Source organism: Triturus cristatus, chromosome 2_2, assembly GCF_964204655.1.
Source record: "Triturus cristatus chromosome 2_2, aTriCri1.1, whole genome shotgun sequence".
Classification (NCBI taxonomy): Eukaryota; Metazoa; Chordata; class Amphibia; order Caudata; family Salamandridae; genus Triturus; species Triturus cristatus.
The window spans coordinates 307,225,328-307,249,622 of record NC_140582.1 but is presented as its reverse complement, the minus strand read 5'-3'; the positions used below and the strand labels follow the sequence as shown (position 1 = coordinate 307,249,622).

Below are 24,295 nucleotides of genomic sequence, written 5' to 3'. Positions count from 1 at the left end.
TCCAGAACTCAGGAAACTGCAGAAGATCTGTTGTGGTGGTTAACAAACAACAGCAGACCTTTCTCCCATCCTCACCCGGAGCTGACAGTGGTGACGGATCCATCGCTTCTGGGTTGGAGTGGCTACCTGGGAGAGGTGGAAATGGCTGGTAGAATTTTAGCACCTTATCAACCTCTGAAGCTGACGGCTATCCACTTGGCATTGAATGCCCTTCTCCCATCCAACAGGAAAAGCTGGTTGAGGTGTCCACAGACAATACTACCATCAAGTGTTATTGCATCAAACAAGTAGAGTGGGGTTGAGAGCCCCTTGCTGGGAAGCCCTGCACCTCAGGACATCTTCCTGGTCATAGAACAATTGGCGGGATCTATGAATGCCAGGGCAGATGAACTCAGCTGTCAATATCTTGTGGACCATGAATGGCGACTGTATCCGGAGGTGGTGCAAGGTCTCTTCCAAGAATGGGGAAAGCCTTGGCTCAATCTGTTTGCCACTGCCAAGAATATGCAATGTAAGCAATTTTATCTGTTGGAGTTTCCAGTGCGCTTTCACCAGGAGATGCGTTTCACTTAGACTGGAACTCGGTACTCCTGTATGCCTTTCCACCAATACCACTCCTGTCTCGAGTTTTCAAGAAGATCAGGACTGACCTGGCCCAAGTCATCAAGGTGGCTCCGGAATGGGCATGGAGAGTTTTGTACTCCTGAGCATAAGCATTCGACCTCAGATCAGGTTGCCCCTTTGGGGGCAGCAGGGAAGGTCTTGCACCCAAACCTGCGCACTCTTCACCTTCATGCCACAAGATTGAGTGGTGACAGTTGAATGTTTTTAATCTTCCTCCCGAAATCTTTGATTTTATTCTGGCAGTCAGGCATGTGCTGTTGTTTGGGTTACCCTTAGCCCAGCAAGGGGCACTGTTAAAGTTTACCTGTCTGCTATCTCGGCCTTCTTATGGTTGCTGGAACATCCCTCTTTATTTCAGTCACCCATTGTGGTGTATTTTCTTCAGGGCTTACTGCAACTGTTCCCACCTAGACAAACAGCTTCTTGGAACCCGGGCCACTTTCCTGAAAGTGATTGCCCCATTTCATGTTGGCTAGCACATCACGCTGCTGACATTTTTTGATACAGGTCGATCCCTGCAAGGAGGAGGAGAGGCTCCATTATCTGGAGCCTATACGAGCCCCCTCCTTTTACATCAATCTTACTAAAGAAAACTGTGTGGATGATCAGCTATTCATTGGGTTCGGAAAAAAAGGAAAGCAGTTCAGAAATTGACTATTTCTTGTCGGATTGTGCTCTGCATACAAATCTGCTACACAATGGCTAAGCAGCAGCCCTCTGAAAGCTTGTGGGCTTATTCTGCCAGTGCCAAGGTGGCCACTATTGCTGTAGCACGTGGGCTGCCTGTCCTGGACATCTGTCTGGCTGCTACCAGGATGTAACTACACACGTTCATGAAACACTACTGGCTGGATAGTCAGGTCCATCAAGACAGGCATTTGACCGTTTGTCCTTCAGGCCTTTTTTGTTTAAGCCAGTTCAGAAACCCACCTCCAGGGAAGTATTGCTTGGGTAGCTATTCTATGAATTTGAGGTTAGAAGCCTCTGCCAGAAGAACAAATTACTTAGTACGTTAATGCTTTTTTTTGGTAGAGACTCTGCCTATCTTCAAATTGCTAACTAGTCCTCCCATACGACTCGCTCTGCAAAATTGGCCCTTCACCCAAAAGACCTTGTTAGTTTCTGAACAAAAGTCCTACATCATGCAGTCATGGTTTTGCATATTTTGTGCGGATATAGTTCCAAAAGAAACTGATGTGAGTGCACTGGGGTGGTGATAATATGGGCACAATGCACGTCATTTCTGTCTCAGACGACGTTGACGTGGAGCTGCTTGACACCACCTACCAGCACAATTAGGTACTGCTGAAGATTTTCTAGATCCAATCTGACGCCTGGCGAATATTCTAAGGTGAGGAATCTGTAGTTAGATAGTCTCTATCGGAAAAGCGTTACTGAAGGTAAGTAACTTGTTCAACGGCACTTTCTTTCAAATTGCAAATTTCTAAACAGCAAGTTTTGAAATAACTGAATAAATGTATAAAGCAAAGGAAAATGAAAAATTTCTTGTAAAAATGCTCAGTTTCAGAGGTAGGCAATACATATATATTGTCGAGTTAGGTCTACATAATACATGAGCTACATTTAAGGGAGACCATCACATTTAATAAAATCTAATAATATTGGCCATGTTTTGAAAATACAAAAAAGTTAATGTGTAAATCAGCTGTTAATTCTATATTCAGGTGTGTTTTATCACCCAACTTCAATTGATTCGTCACAATTTTGTGTTGCTAAATAATTACATCATGCTTATGCAACTAATGTCCAAACCAAGGATCTCTGGTATCGAAGAGTTCTTGAAACTCTCATGGTTTTTCAAAACCCTCAAAGTACAGGTTAATGTGATGAGTTAGTGTTCACATCATTCTGGATGATGTGTGTAATAGTGTTACCCCATATTTGTAATATAAAATGTTCTTTTAATCACCATGGTGAAGTTATACAATGAAAATATTTTTTTTATATTCCACATTGCAAAATCCTCTACAATTTGTTTTTAATACAATCCGTTTTAATATGACTGAGGCTACCTCATGTTGCCAATTTCATCACCTCTACTCACCTCTTTTCTAATCTCCTGCTCATTCAACTGTATTTGACATTGTGGATCACCATGCTATGCTCACTCCCCTCTGCTTCTCCTTATTGTTGGTTTTCAGTGACAATACTTATCCATCTACACTGCCAAATCACTCATCAACACCCTTCTAATAGTGTGACTACATTACAGCAAAAACCTCCCAGTCAGCCCCACTAACTACTCTACTATCTCAGCCAAAGTTATGCATTTTGATGTCAGGACAGCTTTCAGTCTTTAATCCCTATACCACATTCAAATCAGAAGTGATCCATAAAGGATGGTTAGAGTTAGTAATAGTAAACATATATGTACCATGCAATGTCATTGTGTTTCATTGTAGAGAACATGATAATATTGCAAATTGACAACAACCTTAATATAGTATCATACAGGTTGTTAAACACAACAATATTGTGGAAGAAAAATATTGTTACAAACACACTGATAACTTTCGTAAACTCATAAGGAAATAACAAAAACATTACACAAAATGTCATCATTCAAAACATCGGAAAAAGAACGATATGGAAATAAAAATATAGGTTCTCAAAATATCAATAAAACATTAAAACAAATTAAAAAACTGCAAAAGTATCTTCAACCATAACAGTGCCTACTATCCAATTCAATTTAATACATCATTATGCCATTAATAAAAAAAGTTATCATAAAAGAACAATAAAATACTTTGTAAGTTCATAAATATCCAAATTACAGATAACACCTATTAATAAAAACACCATAGAAATAGTTATACAGTCTCACCCTTGACAATACTTCCACTAACACAATTCGTAAAAAAACATGCAATGAATGTAAAGTGCAGATGGTAGCTTAAGTGAGAGCTAAAATTGGATTGTGCCAGTGCATTAAGTTTTTTAGGAAGCACTCCACAAAGTGGCAAACAGCAGAATCAGGCATCATTGTGAGGAAATAAAGTGCATATTAGCGTAAATTATAATTTTTTAGAAGAGGTGATAAATATCTGTATCTGATAGGCTCCTAATATTTACAGAAAAAAATAAAGTGCTCCAGCGTCTGAGGTGAGGTCGAATCGCAAGGGCAGACCAATATGAACTTCTGGTCATATTGCACTAGCTGAAAAAACAGAGATTGCTTCTAATCAATCTTGCATAAAACTTAGTTAGGAGTGACCTTTCCCAGATGTGTTTTACCAAAGTAAGGTAATGCTCAATCGCCCGCAAGTTTTAAGAACTATTAGAACATTGGAATGTTGGAAGCTCCATTGAAAACAATGGAGCGCTCCGGGCTTATAATGGCCGGTATAAGCCGGAGTTCCAACATTCCAATGTTTCTTTGTTCACAGCTCTGGCTGTGAACAAAGGCTTCAGGGAGCCCGAGGGGATTTGAATCCCCTCGCGCTCCCTGAAGGATTTGTTTAATTTGTTAGAACATTCTGCCCTCTAGTGGCAGAATGTTCTAATAGCCTTATAGGCCTTCGTAGCAGGGCTATACCGGCTATTAAAGTCCCGCTGCTTTGTTAAAGTCCCTCGCCTTCGGCTCGGGCCTTTAACGATGCAGCGGGCCTTTAATAGCCGGTATAGCCCGCTACGGCGGGCTATAAGGCTATATTAATCTCTCGGAATAGATTTTCCCAATTCCCTGCTATCCCTAGATTCAGATGTCATAAAAAGTTTCTTTACCCTGGCACCTTCCCTCTTGCTCAACATTTGGGGTGACAAATACAGTTCTGGTTTTCCCATTGCTTCAGCAGTTCTCTTAATGTACCTCAGCCAATGAATAATGGGCCAAATGTACGACCCGTTTTTGCATGCGCAAACGGGTTCGCGGACCCATTTGCACATGCAAAATCCTATTGGGCCATGTACATAGCCTATTTAGCGAGTCACAACATTTTTGTGACTCGCTAAATAGGTTTTGCAACTCGCTATTTGGAATGGACATTCCCTTCCAAATAGCGAGTCTCAAAACCATGTGCAAATGTTTTGCGACCGCAATTGCGGTTGCAAAACACTCGCAATTACCAGCTACTTCACGTAGGTGGTAATGCATTCGCAAATGGGATCGGGTCCCCAGGGTACCCCTTCCCCTTTGCAAATGCATGCAAAATTATTTTTAAGGGCAGGCAGTGGTTCCAGGGACCACTGCCTGCCCTTAAAAAATGAAACAAAAACGTTTCATTTTTATTTTTTTTAATGTGTCCCATTTTCTTTTGAGGAAAACGGACTGCATTTGAAAAAATAAAAACTGCTTTATTTAAAAGCAATCCCAGACATGGTGGTCTGCAGAGCCCAGCAGGCCACCATCCCTGGGAGGGCTGGCATTGCCAATGGGCACGCAAATTGCGAGAGGCTCATTGATATTAATGAGCCTCGCAATTTGCGACCCCATTGGGAATCGCAAACAGTGTTAAACACACTGTTCTACATTTCATTTAGCTACTCGCAATGTGTCGCAAATTGCGAGGCGCTAAATGAAATGGTCGTACATTTCAATCAATCAATCAATTAAAACATTTATAAAGCGTGCTACTCACCCGTGAGGGTCTCAAGGCGCTGAAGGGGGGGGGGGGGGCTGCTACTGATCGAAGAGCCAGGTCTTGAGGTGTTTCCTGAAGGTGAGATTGTCCTGGGTCAGTCGTAGGTGGGTGGGTAGAGAGTTCCACGTCTTGGCAGCCAGGCAAGAGAATGATCTTCCTCCGGAGGTGGTTCTGTGAATCCGTGGTACACTGGCGAGGGCGAGGCTGGCGGAGCAGAGCTGGCGGGTTGGAGTGTGGAACATGAGGCGGCTATTGAGGTATTCAGGCCCGTGTTGTGGAGCGCTTTGTGTGCGTGGGTGAGGAGCCTGAAGGTGATCCTTTTGCTGACAGGAAGCCAGTGCAGGTCTCTCAGGTGGGCAGATATGTGGCTGTGGCGAGGGATGTCGAGGACGAGTCGTGCGGATGCGTTCTGTATGTGCTGGAGCCTTTTCTGAAGTTTGGCTGTGGTACCTGCGTAGAGGGCGTTCCCGTAGTCCAGTCGGCTGGTGACGAGGGCCTGGGTGACCGTCTTTCTGGTTTCGGTAGGTATCCACCGGAAGATCTTTCAGAGCATGCGCAGGGTGTTGAAGCATGAGGATGAGATGGCGTTGACTTGCTTGATCATCGTGAGGGAGGAGTCCAGGATGAATCCCAGGTTGTGTGCGTGGTCCGTGGGTGTTGGCGCGGTGCCCAGCGCTGTGGGCCACCAGGAGTCGTCTCAGGCGGATGGGATTGGTCCGAAGATGAGGACCTCTGTCTTGTCTGAGTTCAGTTGGAGACGGCTGAGTTTCATCCATTCCGCAACGTTTTTCATTCCTTCCTGGAGGTTGGATTTGGCGGTGGCTGGGTCTTTGGTGAGGGAGAGTATCAGCTGGGTGTCGTCGGCGTATGCGATGATGTTGAGGTTGTGTTTGCGTGCGATGGCAGCGAGGGGGCTCATGTAGATGTTGAAGAGGGTTGGGCTGAGTGAAGAGCCTTGGGGTACGCCGCAGATGATCTCGATGGCCGCTGAGCGGAAGGGGGGAAGGTGGACTCTCTGGGTTCTCCTGGAGAGGAACGAGGTGATCCAGTTCAGGGCATTACCTTGGATCCCGGCGTTGTGGAGGTGGATTATTAGGGTGCGATGGCAGATTGTATCAAAGGCGGCTGAGAGGTCTAGGAGGATGAGAGGGGTTGTTTCCCTGTTGTCAAGCAGGGTCCTGATGTCGTCGGTGGCTGCGATGAGGGCAGTCTCGGTGCTGTGGTTGGCTCGAAAACCTGACTGGGATGGGTCGAGGGAGCCATGTGCCTCGAGGAATGCGGTCAGCTGTTTATTGATGGTCTTCTCGATGACTTTTGCAGGGAAGGGAAGAAGAGAGATGGGGCGGAAGTTCTTGAGGTCTTTAGGGTCTGCCGTGGGTTTCTTCAGTATGGCGTTGATCTCCGCGTGCTTCCAGCTCTCTGGGAAGGTGGGGGACGTGAGGGAGCTGTTTATGACGTTCCGGAGGTGGGGTGCGATGATGGTGTTGGCTTTGTTGAAGATGTGGTGAGGGCATGGGTCAGAAGGAGAGCCGGAGTGGATGGTGTTCATAACGTGGGTGGCATCTTCAGTGCTGATGGGATTCCAGTCGCTGAGGGTGGTAGTCGGAGGCATTGGTTCTGTGGCTGGGGGCGGAGTCTGAGTCTGATTGCCAAAGCTCTCATGTATGTCGGTGATCTTGCGGTGAAAGAACGTGGCGAGGGAGTTGCAAAGGTCTTGTGACGGTGTGATGTCGTTGCTGTTGGCGCTGGGGTTGGAGAGCTCTTTTACGATGCTGAAAATTGCAAGCTAAGCAATTAGTAATGACATCATCGTTAAATAAAGTATGCTGGTTTCCCCATAATGCAAACCAAAGGAGGACTGGCACAGGTTTCACATGATCATCCACATAGGTTAGGCCCATTTCCTCATGATGAAATGAATGGGGGACTACAATGGGCCTACACCTAACAGCCACCTACAAAAGGGATTCTCCTCCTGCGGTAATTTTGAACAATCCCGATACTCCCATGTGACTGCCCCAAGGATCCAAACTGGAAGACATTTTGGTTGATAGAATCCCAGAATGGAGAGTTTGTGCTTACTGCCAACAGCGGTCACCAGCCCAAAGAGGGCCCTAGCAGAGTAATTCAAGTGGAGGCTCCGATCTCAGATGCAGGGGAGCCAGCTGCTACGGGAATCAAAAGATATCACCAGATAGGAAATATCATTAACACTTGCTATGTTTTTCTCTTTTATTGAGATTGGTCTAATGTTACAGTTTTGCTGACCACAAGCCATATAGTGAGCTTTTATAATGTAGAACATAACAAAAGTATCTGTGAGACCACGAAGACTGTTTGGCATATGGGAGAGCAGGAAAGCATTGTTGGCATCACCCAGGGCAAGTTCTTCACCTGTGAGATTAAAAAATAATGTAGACCACTTATATACAGGAGAAATAAGATAGGAGCCAAAACACAGCCCTGATGTAAACCCCGGGATAAGTCAAAAGGTTCAGTACATTCACCCACTGCTCTATATCTAATTGGCGCTGTGACCCAGTGGTGCAATGCATGAAAAACATTTACCAAGGGATGGGGCAAACTTGTCTGGATTAAAATATTCCATAGCTTGGAGCTATTAACACACTCAAAAGTGCTACTAAGATCCAGAAAAGCAAGATAAAGTAATCTATTTTGGCAATAGTCTACTTCCCTAAAATTAGGTGTAAATTGAAACACTGGTTTTATGTCCCTAACCCTTCTGTAAACTCTTACTGTACTGAGCTGAGGATGTCATTTTGCTCCACCCAATCCTCAATCCTATGTAGGATAATATTTCCCACAATCTTTACCACAGAATCTAGCAGTTATATTGGTCTATCACAGCGAGGGTCCTTCCTATTGCCTTTCTTAAGACTGTGACTATGCTAAGAGTCTACTAAAAAGCAGGGATCTTATTAGAAACTGCAGCATTCAGGACATTAGTGATTATGGGGGCCTACAGGGGGTTGTTCTCCTTTTAGTGGTCCTTTTTGGATGGACTGACATGGTAGCTGAAATGACTTCTTCAAGCTCAAATTTAAACTCTAGCGGAAACAGCGGGGCACCATCTATATGATCTTCCACACTCTTATTTCTGTAAGAATAAAGGGCCATATGTATCAAAAAAGAGTTTTGCGATTCTCAAATTGCGATTCTTAGAGAATCGCAAATAGAGAATCGCAAAATGCAATGTATGTAGGATTTGCTAAAAAAATTCAGAATCCTACATATTCCTTATTTGCGAATCGCAAATTGAGATTCGCAAATAAGGAACACCTTCCCATTCATTCCTATGGGCTAGGAGGCCCATAGGAATGAATGGGAAGACATTCTCAATTTGCGATTACCAATTAGAGAATCGCAAATTGAGAATGCAATTTCAAGGTTGCAAGGGTGCCAACAGGACACCCCGTTGTACCCCTGAAATATGCATGTTTGTACATTTTGCGCACATACATGCCCTAAGAGCATGTATGTGCGCCAAAGGGCACTTTGAAAAAAGAAAAAATGTGTTTTTTTCTAGAAAATTGCTCATTACCACCAACTTGAAGTTGGTGGTAATTTGCGATTCCTTATGGCCAAATAGCAAGTTTCTGGTGCTTCCAGAATTTGCAATTCCTTAATTGCATTCACAAAATAGAGAATCGCAAATTTTGCAATTCTCTAATTTGCAATGGCCTTTTGGGATGATACATCCCAAAAGGCTTTTTCCCATTCGCAAACGGGCAGATTCTGAGAATCGGACCGTTTGTGAATAGGAAAAAGGCTTGATACTTATAGCCCAAGGTTGTTTAAAATGGTTCAGCCACCTATCTGGACAGATGTTAGACACTAACCCTTCAGGCAGTGGTGTGTTTGAGGCCTTCCATTCACAATGTTCTAAAAACTCTTAGGGTCCTTATCCTTTAACTTGGAATTCTCATGTTTCTTCCTTGATTGCCAGCTTCCTTTTTATAGCCTGCTTCTGCAAAAAGACGCTTTCTCCTGGGCTTACTATTAAGGGTGGTACACAGCTGTCGGTTTGCAGCACTACACATGTTATCAAACATTGCCTAATATAATATTGTTATGTATATCAGATACAACCCAAAAACACACTAAATAACACACATAAACACAAACTAAAACATAAATATTTTATAAAAATATACAGCAAACACAGCAACACATGTAAGTGACAATTCGATTAGCACACTCCACATAAGGTCATCTTTAAAAAATAATTATTATCTATGTAAAATGATAACGAGCAAAAAAGAAAACCACATTGACTAATAGAAAACAGAAATATTATAAAACCAGTGTACATAGAGAACAGCAAATAAAAACAAAACACCAAAACTGCTGCACTTCTAGCCCATAGAAAAGAAGACATTTACTCTGCCTGAATGCCAGCACCTTGGAACCTCACTCTACACGAGCAATAGAACTGCTTCTAGAAATAAAGTAAGTTTAATAACTCTTCAAAATTAAAAAATAGTCCACTAAACCACTGGAACTTACAATTTGCATAAGTAAGACTAACATATTTTCTTTTTTATATATATACAATACAGAACAAACTTTGAAAAGACTGAAAACCAAATACAAGAAATCAACTTTGAAGTACTGCACAAAGCAAGAATATGGCAGCAAATAATAAGAATAAAAGTAAGTATTTAATGCAAAATGGCATAAAGTGGTATGCTCAACCTAATAACGCTAAAAATAATTAAAAATAATAAATAACATTTATATTTTTCAAATTTATATAATTCCAAATTGTCCAATATAGCTACTTATGCGACACAGAAAGGGAAACCCGTTTTAACATATACAGTTTATACCTACACTAAATAAAGCACTGCTAACGAAGGAACCCGCTGAAAGTGAAGTAAATATTATTCAAATGGCTGGTATTGTCTTGCAACTACACAAATTCCTTTGTTGAGAATGTGAAAGAACACAATCATCTACATTATATAGCGGAAGTACAAATGTGTAATAATGTCCAACACTTTAAGGAAGCAAACACTGGCTCATCAGCACCAATAGGTCTAATTCTAATAACAATGGGCCTTATTTAGAGTTTGAATGATGGAATATTCCACTATAATTGTGGCAGATGTCTCATCTGCTATATTACAAATGCATTATCGTCTATGCCTAATACAGCGGATGGGATATTTACAAGTTTTTGACTGAGTATCTAGACTGAAAAACTCTAAATAAAGACATTGTTTCTGAAGTCCACAAAGAAATAACAGCACAAGGGCCTCCTTTCCATATTAAGGAGACTAATTACTAGAACTAGAAGAACAGAAAGACAGACCATGGCTGCCCAAAACAATTTATTGAGATACATTTTCTTGGTCACCTAAACATAAAGAGAACTTTATTCGATATGATAATGAAAATAATGAATTTTCAGATGTACACTATCTATAGCTATAATCACAACACTAAAATTCCATTCTTGCTAAATAAAGTGTATACATTTTTGCCCAATAATCACAGCAGTACATATTACAAATTACTAAACAATTATTAATGAAAAACTAGCAATTACTGCCCCAAATTGTTTTTATAGATTTTGAACAGCCAATTATTCAAACAGTCCTTAAAATGTATCACTGCAGAGCAATTGAATGATGTTAGTCCCATTTTAATCAGTTTTTGTGGAAACATCTCAAAACATCTACCCAAAGTATCGACTTCTCTACAAATGCTCAATTTGCATTTGAGATCAAAAAACGTATAGATCTAGGATATGTCCCACCAACTGGCATGGCAAAATGTTACTACTATCTTCTAGAATCACCATTCTACCAAACACCTGAAAAGAAAGTAACTCTCTTTTTAGACTAATCAAAGATACTTAGGCAAATGCACCCATTGAAGCAAAATATACCCTGTCTGCAAGCCTAACACAGGAATCTAAAATTAAAAATGCAGTGGAAAGGTGGCCTAAGTCCTTCTGAAGGACTCTTGGAAGAAGCTACCTTACCCTCCATCAATTTATAAAAATATTTAGGAAAAAGAATCTACACCAAAAGCAAGCCCTAGCCCAACAGTTAGCTAAATTTTTCCAATCAAACTTGGCAAATGCATAAAATAATATCTCCCAAACTCCTACTCCCAGAACCAAGTACTATACTATCTTTAAACATCTGCTCAAACATTACTTCAACCTACTCTACCATTAGCAGATCAGAAATCCCCACATAAATCAATCCAGAACAAATACCTCTACAAATAATTAATATATTTCAAAGGAAATATAATTATAATTTATTTTACACCTTTTCATGCAATTTTGAAACCAAGTAATTTAATGTTTGAAATACAACACCAAATACATAATTAGGATGATATAAAATAAATTACTATTTTTATAACTTTTAAAAATATTATGGGCCTGATCTAGAGTTTGGTGGATGAACCATCATTCCTCCGTCATGGTGGATCTCATCCACCTGTCAGGTTGGTGGTTATCTGTCGCTGTGTTCAGTCAGTGTTTGGCCTGACGGACCACCATCTTTTATGATGAGGATGGGCTGTTGGCTGAACTTTAGTCCTCTGTCATCGCACCCCCACGTCCAATGTTGACAGACACCATTCTCTCAACGTCCATCATATCTGCCCTCAGAGTGAGATGGGGAACCCTCATATGGGAGGACAGCAATGACAGACAGGGTATCTGATGTTGGACGTATCCCTCAATGTTGACGGACATATCTGTCAACACTCACCTGATCAAATCCTACTCACAAACAACACCTGCAGCTTCCTGCACTCACAACACAGATCTGCAGTAGCATAGCTCCAAAACTACCAAAATACCAAAGATGACTGAAAGAAGAGCCTCCAGATTCTCAGAAAATGAGTTAATTGTGATGATGGATTACATAATTGGAGTTGAGACCCCGTTGCTTTGAGCACTAGTCCAGACAGCAACCATGAAGCAGAGAAGTGAAATGAGGGTCTGAATGGTGGATAAAGTGGATGCTGTCTCCAACACCAGAAGCTCACAGGAGGACATCTGCAAACAGTGGAAAGAACTGCGGGGAGTCTGTTTCCTAGCATCCATGGCACAGCAGGAGGTCTTGGCAACTGGTGGTGGTTCTCCCCTGTCCTTCAACCACATGACATGGGAGGAGAATATGTTGTCTGTACTTCATGTTAAAGGCATCGTTGCAGTTGTAGGTAAAGCTTTGACCCGTAAGTACAAACACTAGATTTCTCACAATAAATTCACCATCTCTGTACTCTCACACCCTTAATCCCTAACACAAATCTCTACAATAATGACAACCTATTCACACAAGTAGGGTACCTAATGTTTCTCACAACTCACTTCATTATTGATTCTATTTACACACCCTGGAGCAACATTCTCATGAACCCAACTCATATGGGAAGCTCAATCAAACTGCTGTGATCTTGTATTGGGACAACAAAACACACACCCCTATGTAATAACATCTGGCAAGAAATAATGCACGGCCCATGTTTATCATATTCATGTAACACATACTTTCTCTTTTGATCTGCTACAATATCAAAATAAAAATTTGCAGTAGTATAACTAAGGGCAAATGAACCCATGTGACCAGGACAAAAATGTTCGAGTTATGGGTGTTGAATTAACATGTCTCTACAATATGCAAGTAGTTTTTTTATTTTATTTTTGAACAAACACATGATTCAAATGATACTTAAAAGCTAATGACGAGTGGGGTCTTAGTGAAGGTAAGCCATTATATCAGCTGAATTATTCTACTTTGCACACATTATACATGCGCATAACAATGAGTAGGAAAGGCCTTAAAAAGTGCAATAACTAATTTTTATTCTAAAAATGTACACTTGTGCACTGGCTCACCTACATTGAAGTGACAAGAGAGTAATGTATATATGTCACTAAAACTCCCTGCAAAGTGGTCCGCGCCTCCTGACAAGAGTGGTCCAGCTGCCTCACTTAACTTTGGCATATCATACCTCTGCTAATAACAGATTGTCAGTGGAAGGGACACCACTGCCACCTTTGCTTGTCAAATTGTATGGAAAATGCTGTCAAAGATGGTAAGTAAGAACTGAGGTGTAGTGCTGCACCTCCACTATGTATCTCTACCAAAGGGGGTTGGTGGAGTAATAGGGCATCAGCTAACCTAGATGTCTGTGAATCACACCTGCATATTGCCTGCCAGAAATGTACAAAGAGTTTAATGATTTATAAATGTTACTATATAGCACTGTTTTTTGGTTTAAAACTCAAAAGGTAGCATTGTAAATCTACATATTTATATGGATGATAGCTTGTGTGTTGCAATCAGAGGGTGCCGTATGTCCTTACTAATCTCCATAAGAAGCCTAGGATTGTTCAACATTATTAATATTGACAGCCAAGCATTTGAGGGATTCTACTTCACACAGTGTTGCTAAGGCATAGTATGGTGGACCCTGGGACAGGAGGACTAAACACCCTAGGTTTCATGGCTCATACACACTAGGTCACTTCTGTCATGTGAACCTCCAAATCACTCTACGTCACTCCATATTAATCTTTTTCACAATAATTATTTGTAATATGACACAAATGTTTTATCTGAACCCTCAATTCCATCATTAGGGTGGTAAAAAATCATTCATGTCCAGTTTGACATTATAAACATCAATAAAGTCCAGGTGTTCAACAGAGTAAGTGTAATAATAATTTTACTCAGCAATCACTGTAGTAAAAAATATATTTATGTTTTATTCAAGGTGAAGGAGCAAGATCTCAGTTATCAGCCTCAACTATAATACAAAGAGCACATGCCTTCAGTGGGGGCAGCTCTCCTGCTGATGAGAATGATCTTCAAGACCAGCCTAGCCTATCAGGTTTGTGTGACCGGTTCCTCTAGCCTCTCATTCTCCCTAAGGACACACAATCTATTGCATTCAACAGAGTCCTGTCCCCATTATTGATATCAGTGTCCTCACAAGCCCCCTGTTGCCCCATACTCCCAACAATTATTGTCACTCCTGCCGAGGCTCATGGGACAATCACAGCCACGCCATCTGCTGTGAAGCCAGGACACACTACACCTGTGGTCAGCCAGTCAAGGTCACAGTGCAGTTTGGAAAGTACTGGAGAAGGAGCTGCCCAGGGGAGAGATGCTCATGTTGCATTTACTGATGTCAACCCCATGAGGTCTTTTGCTGACGGGTGCAGTTATGTAGCAGGAGAATACGCTGGGGCTATTTAGTGAATTCCTAAAGGCACAGACCGATCTGATAAGGGACCAGAATGATATTCAGAGGGCCCAAAATGATCTCCCGAAACGTCTCCTGAGTGTCCAAACTTTGCATGCTGGGGTGGTAAAGGATGGCTTGTTAGCAGTGTCTGCAACAGTGTCTGAATTAACAGCCGCTTTCCGTGTCCAATCAGCATCTGCTACCAGCTGTTCCCAGAAACATCTTCAGCTGTTAGCTTCATGGAAAGCGGGGCCCTGCTGCACACAGAGCCATCTTTCCCCCCCATCCCCCTTCCCCGCTCATTGACACTCAGGTGGCTTCAGTGGCTCTTAGGAGGGGGTTGTTTGTCTGGCCCGGTTGAGGACAGCACCAAAGAAAATGCCACCAGGAGACACAAAAGGTGATTCCCTGAGGTGAGTGGCAGGGCAATTCTCCGTATCCACCTTATTTCCCCACAGTTATCATACACTCATGGTCTTTTGTCTGAAAAAGGACTCTAACTTAACTTTTGACTCATCCTTAATACCTCATCCAACATATAAATTAACATATTTTCAGAGAATCTTAAGGTTTTTAAAATAAAGTGATGTTTTTTTTAACATAAATAAGTAAAATAATGAATTAATAGAATGAGTCAAAATGTGGCTTAATAAAAGCTCAGTATGGAGAACAACATCAATTGTGATTTTGTCAAATTTGCATGTTAATATAAAAATGTTGGCCCCCCAAAAGATCAGCAAAGGAGTTGGACACGTCAACAATATGTACAAACACTTGTCTACACAAAAACCATGCAGAAAAGACAAGTCATCTGGAAATAAAGACAGGAATATAAAACATTGAGTGAGGCATAATACCAAAATTATGACTTTTACAGTCCAGGTTATATGATGATTTTACCTATTGTGAAATTAGTGTTACATTTTTGTGACAAAAAGGTCTTCCAAATTAATTTGCAACACAAATGGTAGTCTCGTGTTTTACACAGACATGGTCAAAACTTTCCACATACATGGACCAGCTAACAACATGAAGTCTGAGTTCTAGACTTTGAAAAAGACACTACATGTGGCAGGAACCTTTGATGAAAATCATTTACATTGGCATCACTCCATGAATGAGAGTCAGTGCACCTGTATATGTTTGATAACCATTCCATCAATGATCAGGCAACATACACTGCAAATCTTTCTATAGCCTGTATCTGTGCAGCACTCCAAAATATCTGCCTATGTCTTGCTGCTGCCCCAGCAGATGAAAGGATGACATGACCTGGGAAGGATTAAGCAGAAATATAAATAAGTTTGAGACTAAAATTCAATTACCATTTATTTTTTTGAAACCATTTGTACAACATAAATTATCTTGTAGCAAGGTTGAACATTGCCAATATAGTAGTCTACATTCTGAACAAACATAGAATTAAAGAACAGTTTGAAAATAATAATAAAAACACAATCTGAAATGAAATTTGAGCAAAATGCGATGCAGCGTGCGCAACGAAATTCGTTTTATTTATTTAAATGTGTACTTACCTCCGTTCATCCATATTCCGGTGTTTACATTTCCCCCACCCCGCCTCACTGCCCCACCAAACTCCCTCCACGGACCACTACTGGATGGTGGACAAAACATGTATGTATGTATATTTATGTGTGTATATTGTTTGTCTATAGCGCAAACCTAGCGAAAAGGCAACAAGCACTGTACATGGTCAAAGGCCAGCTTAAAGTCAGTGAGTAATAGGAGAGGAAACTGAGCTGTGGACAGTTAATGCATTGTGATGTAGTATTCTTTAAAGATTTGATTCTTCAACTCTTTTCTAAAATTCAAAAAAATGGTAAGAGGGGGTGCTGGCTGTATTGGCTTTGTAAATTACGCTGCTGGTTTTGAAGATGGTTCGGGCAGTCAAGAGTAGCCTATGAAATTTCTTCAGGATGGAGAGATGTGATCAAATTTCTCAGGCCCTGGATGAGACATGTTGTGGTGAGTAGGATGCCTCTAAGAGGTGCCTGTATTGAGTCTGGAAGGCCATAAAGTATGGCATTACCATCATCCAGATGCAGAAGTACAAGGGTTTGAGCAGCAGTTCTGAAGTTGCTTTCTGGAAAAAACGGGCTGACTTCATTAGAACAAAGAGCTGGTACCAGGAAATCCTTCCTTTTTTGTCAATCTGTTCCATGACGAAGAGGTTGATGTCCTGGGTGAATCCAAGTGATCTGGTAATCGGTAAGAGTTGGGATTCAAAGTCATCAAGGTTTATGTCGTTACCCAGGTTTGTACTATTCTTTACTGTTTGTACATGGCAAATGCCTGGCATATCTATCACAGATGACGTACTACTAAGGGCGGCTTGTACTTAGCTTTTCCACAGACCTCTGTCCCACATTTGTTATAATGTCCATGATTGACAAAATTTGTTACGGGCCCGGTAAGTGTCTGTCAACGAAAATTCCAACCCAATGGTGTACACGTTTTGAAAAGCATTAGGACACTTGCCTTGTAGCTATCCACTCTAGCACACCTTCTCCGCTATTGCTTCCAATTTACTTCTGTTAGGGCCCACCGAGGCAGAAGGTGCTAATAACAGGGCCACCAACTTCATGCCTGATGAGTTTGACATCCTTGAGAAGGGGGCCATGACCAACTACATCCAGCTATATTGGCGAGCAGAGAGACAGGTAAGCTACACACCTGAACAGAACTTATAAATGAATTTATTTAGGTATTTATATTTATTTAGTTAAAATGATTACATTTCACATCCACAATATGAAAATTGTTCCTAAACATATCTTCACATATGTTGTGCTTTAAACACAAGCTGCTGCTAAACACATTTATTTCTGTATCCTATTTGTCTAAAATTGAGTTTGATTACTTTGTTTAATGTAGATTTTATCAAGGGACATTAACAACACAGTGCCCTAGGGGACCACCCACCTTTCACAAGTAAAATGCAATACCTGACTAAAGACACACAAATACATATTTTTCATTCATAAATATTTGCCTGGAAGATTAGTATGTGCCTGATTTATATTTGTTTAACAATAGTACATCAGGATTTGGTACATAATGTACTCCACAACCATTAATGATTGCGAAACAAACACAAATCTTTAATTTGTGAGCCACAGTACATCTGCCAATTATATGTGGTTTTTAATATCATTACTGGTTTCGCACATGGCACAATCTGAGCCAAGGGTGACTCAGGCTGTGGAAATTACCTTTCCAACTGTCAAGTTAATGAGGACTGTGCCTATTATCATTTAACAGTGCACTTACATTTAATTGAATTGACTCTAAAGATGGCATTGATAATGCTTTTTGTGGACAAGGTACTTGTACCCTCCACATAAACACAAATGTTCTTTCTGAGTTTCTGGTTGCCAGAATGGTTACTCCATCACAATGTGTCATATAGCCCATACACATAATTACAAGTCAAATTCTATGTAATGCACTAAAATGTATGGTTTTTGGACCTCTTTGATGTCTTCAACATTTTGTTATTTACCTCTGTAATACGTAATTGATTTGTTTCTATCTCTGTTTTCAGCTACCTCCAGCAAAGTGAGGGAGACACTGGCCCCACATCGGGGACCAGGAGGAGAGCACATGGAGTCATAAAGTGAAGCCATCAACTTCAAGGAACACAGTGGCAATAAGGGTGATGGGGTTTGCCAGTAGGTCCATACAACATCAGTATCTCAGGCCTTCGATTGTGGCAGCCCAAATAACACAGGCCACCACATCTGTTCCTTTGTCTGTCACCAGCATTCCAACCACTACCATCATCACTCCTGTCCCTCCCAGAACAAAGCCAACGTCCAGTCAGTAAACAGAATGCAGTCTCCTTCCCTTGTGCACCTCTTCCCAAGCCCCCATCCCGCCAGCATTGGTGCCAGAGGAAGTATTGTTGCTTGCCTTCAATGTTGTCAGTCTGTCCAAGGTAATTGACACACTGAATGTCATGCTGTCTGCCTCACAGAGAGGTCCTGTCTCTGCTAGCGCCTCCTCTGACACCAGTCCTTCTGACACACTTACTGCCCTAATTTCAACCCCTAACCTCATTCTACCACCTGACCCCATTGAAAGCCCTGACCCCATTCTAAAGCCCACCACACTTTCACTGGTGGACCCAATCCCTCGACCTCCCTCCATGATTGAAGCTATCCATGAAACACTGCAAACCCCGAAACACTCCTGTATCCCAAAACGTCACTATAACAGTAGATGTTTATCCCCAGAAACCCCTGGCTGTCCCCCCTCTAAAAATAATCCTGAAAAACCCCACCTATCCCAAAACATAGGTGTGCGAATATCAATCTGCTGCAGGAGTATAGAGAGCCCCATGAGGAGGACACTACTACTATGATGTAAAGGCAAGCTGACTGCGATATGATACTAGCTTTGTCTTCCCCGACCTCAGAATCTGATCCAATTCATTTTCTTTTTGAAAGACTTCAAGCATCCCAGAGGAAGATATTTGGTCCCCTTTTGTTTTCTGTTTATAAAACCTTATGATTGAAACTTTTGTGTCTATGGTTTACTTGCAGATATATTTCTTTCTTTAAAATGTTACAATGTTTGCAGTATATGAATGAGTATTACAATATTTTGCTTATGTTAACCATTATCTTCCATTTTCAGGTCTAGTGATTTCCTATTTGTTGCACTGTGGTAGTTCATTTTTTTCCAACGTATGTTAAAAGAAGCAGGAAATGTTGCTAAGTGGGCTTAGTGTGTGTGGCATACAGAGTGGGAGTGTATGTGACTGCAGTTAACTTTATTAATTTTGTGGTTCAATGTAGGAATATCATCAGAAATGTAAATGTACATTTACTCAATGCCATAAATTATGTATGCCTACACATAGGTTATGCTTATGAGTATTAAGTGTGGCACATGAGTTTGTGTTCTGCTCTTGATATAATGTACCAGATTTAAAGAAGTAACATATCAGTGATTGGGCTGTGGAAATCTCTACTTGGGGTACATGGTTGAATCATATGATTGTGGTGTGCACGGTAGGTGAATAAAGTGATATCAAGGATAGGCTTATTTATTGAGTGTTAGTACTATGTTTGTCACACCATGCAGCTTTAGAAAAATGTGCAAACAGAAACATTGTTAATTGTTGTAAGGTATTGTTTAGTGTCCATAAAGTTAAGTGACATTGGTAGGTGACGTATCTCATTTAAAATAGAAAATGTTGTAATTGGCTTCTATTTTATTATGCATTGTGTTGTTGCCCATCCTCCACTGCCCGATAGAGTACCAGGGTGTGGAGTAGCAGGGACATAGTGATAGAGTACGTTTTGTGGTTGTGGACAGGGTTTGACTATTTATGCTCTTTTTCCTCCAACTGAGGCGTGGAGGATGAACCGCCATGTTTCCGTTGGCGGCCATTATTCGGTGGCAGAGTAGTGTCTTCACGTCACTCTGTCCAGCATGTTTAGGGGAAACTGCCATCGATGGAGTATGGAAAATGCAGTGGAGGCGGTGGATGGTTCACCTACTGACAAACCGCAATACTCTAAATATGATGGATGAACCTCCATGGCTGTGAACTGGTAAACAGATGGTTTTTGATGGCCCGTCATCGTCAGCCAAACTAAATCAGGCCATATATTTCTTAAAAATCCAAAAATATGTACATAACACTAATGAAACATCAAAGGACATGTACAATGTTTTTCAATTAATAACATTAATTCATAATAACACTTTTAAAACATAATACTTCCATAAGGCTAAGATATCAACTACCTTATACTGAGCAATGCTTAATACTGCCACAGTATAGCAACCTGTATAAAAACATGCATCAACATAAATAGTTACATTGTAGATATAAAATTATATGCCACCCAACATAATGGCTTTAGTAAATATCAAAAGAATTCTTACTGTTTAGTATCAGAAAACCCATTGAAACAAGAATTACACATGTAGACATCCATAGTTAAAACAATTTCAAGAAAATGCAATAAAATACTCTAGCTTAAAAAAGTAAGCAATTAAAAAGATCCTTGTGAAATCCTAGGAGTCCCTCCAAAACGCCCAAAACAGATACAAAAAATGAACTCGCCAGGAAAACCAAAAAAGTCAAATAAATGATTGTAATACTCTGGATATGAAATGATTAAAACTATTTTCTGTTAAAAATGAAAAACTGTATCTTTGAATTAAAAAATATGAAATATATTTTCCAATAGCGCTACTTCACCCGTAATCAAAAAGTATACATTACCACTTACAAAATGCAAGCACCTCCTACATAAAATAACTAAAAGTAACTACAACTCAATAACGGAAAAATGTACTGGATGATACACTATGCTATTAGATAGAGATACCTTAATATAATGATTTGGTAAATTCAACTAACCAAACCATTGTAACTAAACCCACTAACATCATGTCAGTGTAGACCCTCATGACACCTCAATCTAGACCAACACGACTCTGGACTATTAGTTACAACTTGAAAAATAAATGCCCTTACCGGAAACAAAAAGCAGCATCTTTGGAATCACCAAACTCATCGGCTGCATGCAGAAGAATTAAAAAGACAGCATAATGCAATTAGTGGTAAAAAATTGCAATGACATGGAAATAAAACTAAAGTTTAATCACACTAAAATCAATAAAAAGCCTGACTGCTTAATCAGGTGAGTTTATGGACACGGCTCAGTTCTGGACGTTTGGCTACAGCACCTTGATGCCTTTGAGTAATTGTTGGCGCTTTAAACAAATGTAATCCAATTAAAAATGTCAATTTGTTTTCATAAATTGTAACATTATAATATTGAAAAACAGAATATTATTTTTTTTAATACATATGGCTAAATAAACAACAACATAATTCATTTTCAGTATTTTTTATGTACAAATATAGTACTATATTTGAAAAAATATTTTGATATGATTTTTCCCAATGACAAATAATGGTATTTTATATGAAGTGTATATTTATCACCATATAAATTTATGTTAAAATTGTTTCATGCTTTAATCTACATCATAAAATATGTTTACAGCATGTGTATTATTTCTGTTCAAATTTATTTATACAATCTATTTTCATGAAAGATATATTCTTAAATAAAGCGAGTCTAATTTGTTAGTTATATATTATGCGTACTTTATATATGACCTTTTTAGAAAAATATACTTACATTAATATTTAATGTTTAATACATTTTGAAAATGTTTATGAGTATGTAAAAATGTTAAAGATTTTTGATAATTTGACATATCTTTTAATACTAATACATGTACTGTTTATTTGTTTTAAGAGGAAGTAGATTCACATTTTGAAAGGTAAAACAAATGCGAATAGTATTTTATGTAATATGCCTTCCTTCCTAAAGTGATGCAAACGTATTTATAACAATTCACTATTAGAACTAAAATTCCACACTTACTCCCAAAAATATTTCTAGTATGGGTGATTAAATGAAATATTCTTACACAAAACACAACCTCACTGGTTAAAGAGTTTAGTTTTGTTCATTCAAATCTACTTTTCTAACTCCCAAACCACACCTTATATGGTAAATGTTTAATTATGGAAAATGCAGGCTCAATATTTTAATTCCAAACCAATACATATTGTAGAAAGTGTTTAGTATTAGGGAGCTCATAGTTACTATTCTAACTGTAAACCCACACCCATTGAGGAAAGCACTGAATTTTGGTGTTTCAGATTTACTGTTCTGATTCCTTATCCACACCTATGGGGGGAAGTGTTTAATTTTGGAGACTTTGGATTCACTATTCTAATTTCAAACCCACCCTCATTGGGAAAATTATTTATTTATGGAAAGTTCCGACTAATTATTCTGACTATAACTGGATAGTTGTTAGAGAAAGTTTTTAGTATGGGGGACTTTGGATCTAATATTCTAACTACAACTCTACACCCACTGGGGAAAGTGTTTAATTTTGGGGACATTTGCTATTCTATCTCCTACTGTTGAAAGTGTTAGAAAGCTCAGATTTATTATTCTAACTCCAAGCCCAAACTAATTGGAGAAATTATTTAATTTTGGGAAGCTCTGGTTTAATATTTCACCTCCAATTTAGGATTCCTACCTTTACTACTCACAAATGCCTTTTGTGAATACCGAAAGTCGTAAAGTTAGGCTTTTGTCTCAGTTTAGGAGTAGTAAAGTTAGGAATCTTAACTTTACTACTCCTAAATGGCTTTTGTGAATACCGAAAGTCGTAAAGTTAGGATTTTGTCTCAGATTACTTTTGTGAATCAGGCCCCCTATTCTTACCTTTGATATTAGTTTCCATGATATTCTGGATACCACAATAATTTGGAAATTATATTACAGCCCAATGATATTTGTAGTTCAATGATTGAGTGGAACACTGTCATACAACCACTGCAGTATGGCCCAATGACAAAGAGTCATTGCAGGCCATGAAGAACTTTGTCCAGGGTAAATTGTCTGCTGCCCTACTCCTCCATTGTCTGTGACATTTCATGCAAAACATTGATGGGATACAAACAACCAATAGGGAGTGGCGTCCATTTGCAAAGTGGAAGCCTTCGATGAGGAAGTGGTTCTACCCTATGAATCTTAGATGTGGGCATCGGACAGTGCACATATTGGTTCAGGGAGCTACTGCATACTCTGCCTGTGTACCTTCACATCATGGATAATTTTTTATTGGAACCCCTTCTCTGTTACAGGAACGAGACTTAAATGTTAGCCTTTTGCAACTATTCAAACATTTGGCAGAAATCCAAGTTTGGTAGGAATTATTAATGTTCATGAGACAGGATTTCAGAGAACTCCATTGAATGGCCGTTTTTGCTGAAATGGGTATTATCGATGTGTTACGTCCCAAAAAAGTAATGGCAAGGCCAATAAGTATTGCCTTTTTGCTTTTTACATTGGTTTTAGTTGACAATGTTCAGCATGGGAAAAAAGGTCATTGCTGGCGATGAAAAGATCGGTACAAAAAAGGCCCAGGTTGATGATGTATATGAGTGCATACATCAACACGCATGCCCATTTGTGTGGCTTAATGCTACAGCATCCCCAGTTTAATGACGTACACATATGCATGCTTCCCCATGCATGCATGTACAGACATCATAATGCATTGGAAATGTTGTCTTATAGTTTTATTCAATGATCCAAGAAGACTAACATGCATTGTAGAATGGTAGTGCATTTACAGAAAGGATAGAGCTGGTAACAAATTGCAGCAGCTAGGCACAACAAAAAAGTGAGAAGCAGAAGAGCAACTGTGCGGGTTGTTATCAAAACAAGCCTCGTGGGACAAGGAGGTGTGGCAAAGCAATAGATGACCTGGGTTGGAATAGCAACAATGAGGGTGCAGAGGGGTGGGGGTGTGAAGTCAGAAGCACCACGCATGTGAGAGGGAGGGAGAGCAAGAAAATTCATGCACTCCCATGGAGTGCTAAAAGCAAGAGTAAAGGTAGGTCCATGAATGTGAGCAGTGGAAGGGAACAAGTCACCCAATCAAAAAGATATTTAAAAAGTAATGCTTCAGGGTCTAGACAAACAATAAAAGAGGAATAAAAGCCATCAATAAGAAGCAAGGAAATTAGATTAATAAAAAAGAAAACCATTAATAAGAAACGGGTTGAACCAAAGCCTGCTCTAAGCATTAGTATTGTTCACGATAGGTCTTCCAACAACAGGTGAGATAACTGAAGCTAAATCTGTCTGCAGACAAGACCTAAAAATGTAATGGATCACACCACAGGGCAATGCAATAACAGCAAGTGTGTTGTGACCTGCACATTAGTACATCAGATCCTTGTT

General features: G+C 40.0%; 1 protein-coding gene across 5 annotated transcripts in view; it reads left to right on the top strand.

The window, feature by feature from the left end:
* The window catches only part of SVEP1 (sushi, von Willebrand factor type A, EGF and pentraxin domain containing 1), a 1,063,460-nt gene that overhangs the window by 839,271 nt on the left and 199,894 nt on the right, over positions 1-24,295 (top strand). For 3 of the 5 annotated variants that reach the window (XM_085641350.1, XM_085641349.1, XM_085641348.1), the window contains exon 31: positions 13,998-14,114. The exons of the other annotated variants lie outside the window; for them this stretch is intronic. In XM_085641350.1, coding sequence (XP_085497476.1) covers positions 13,998-14,114 — 117 coding nt within the window. The remainder of the gene's footprint in view (positions 1-13,997; positions 14,115-24,295) is intronic. 5 annotated transcript variants of the gene reach the window in all.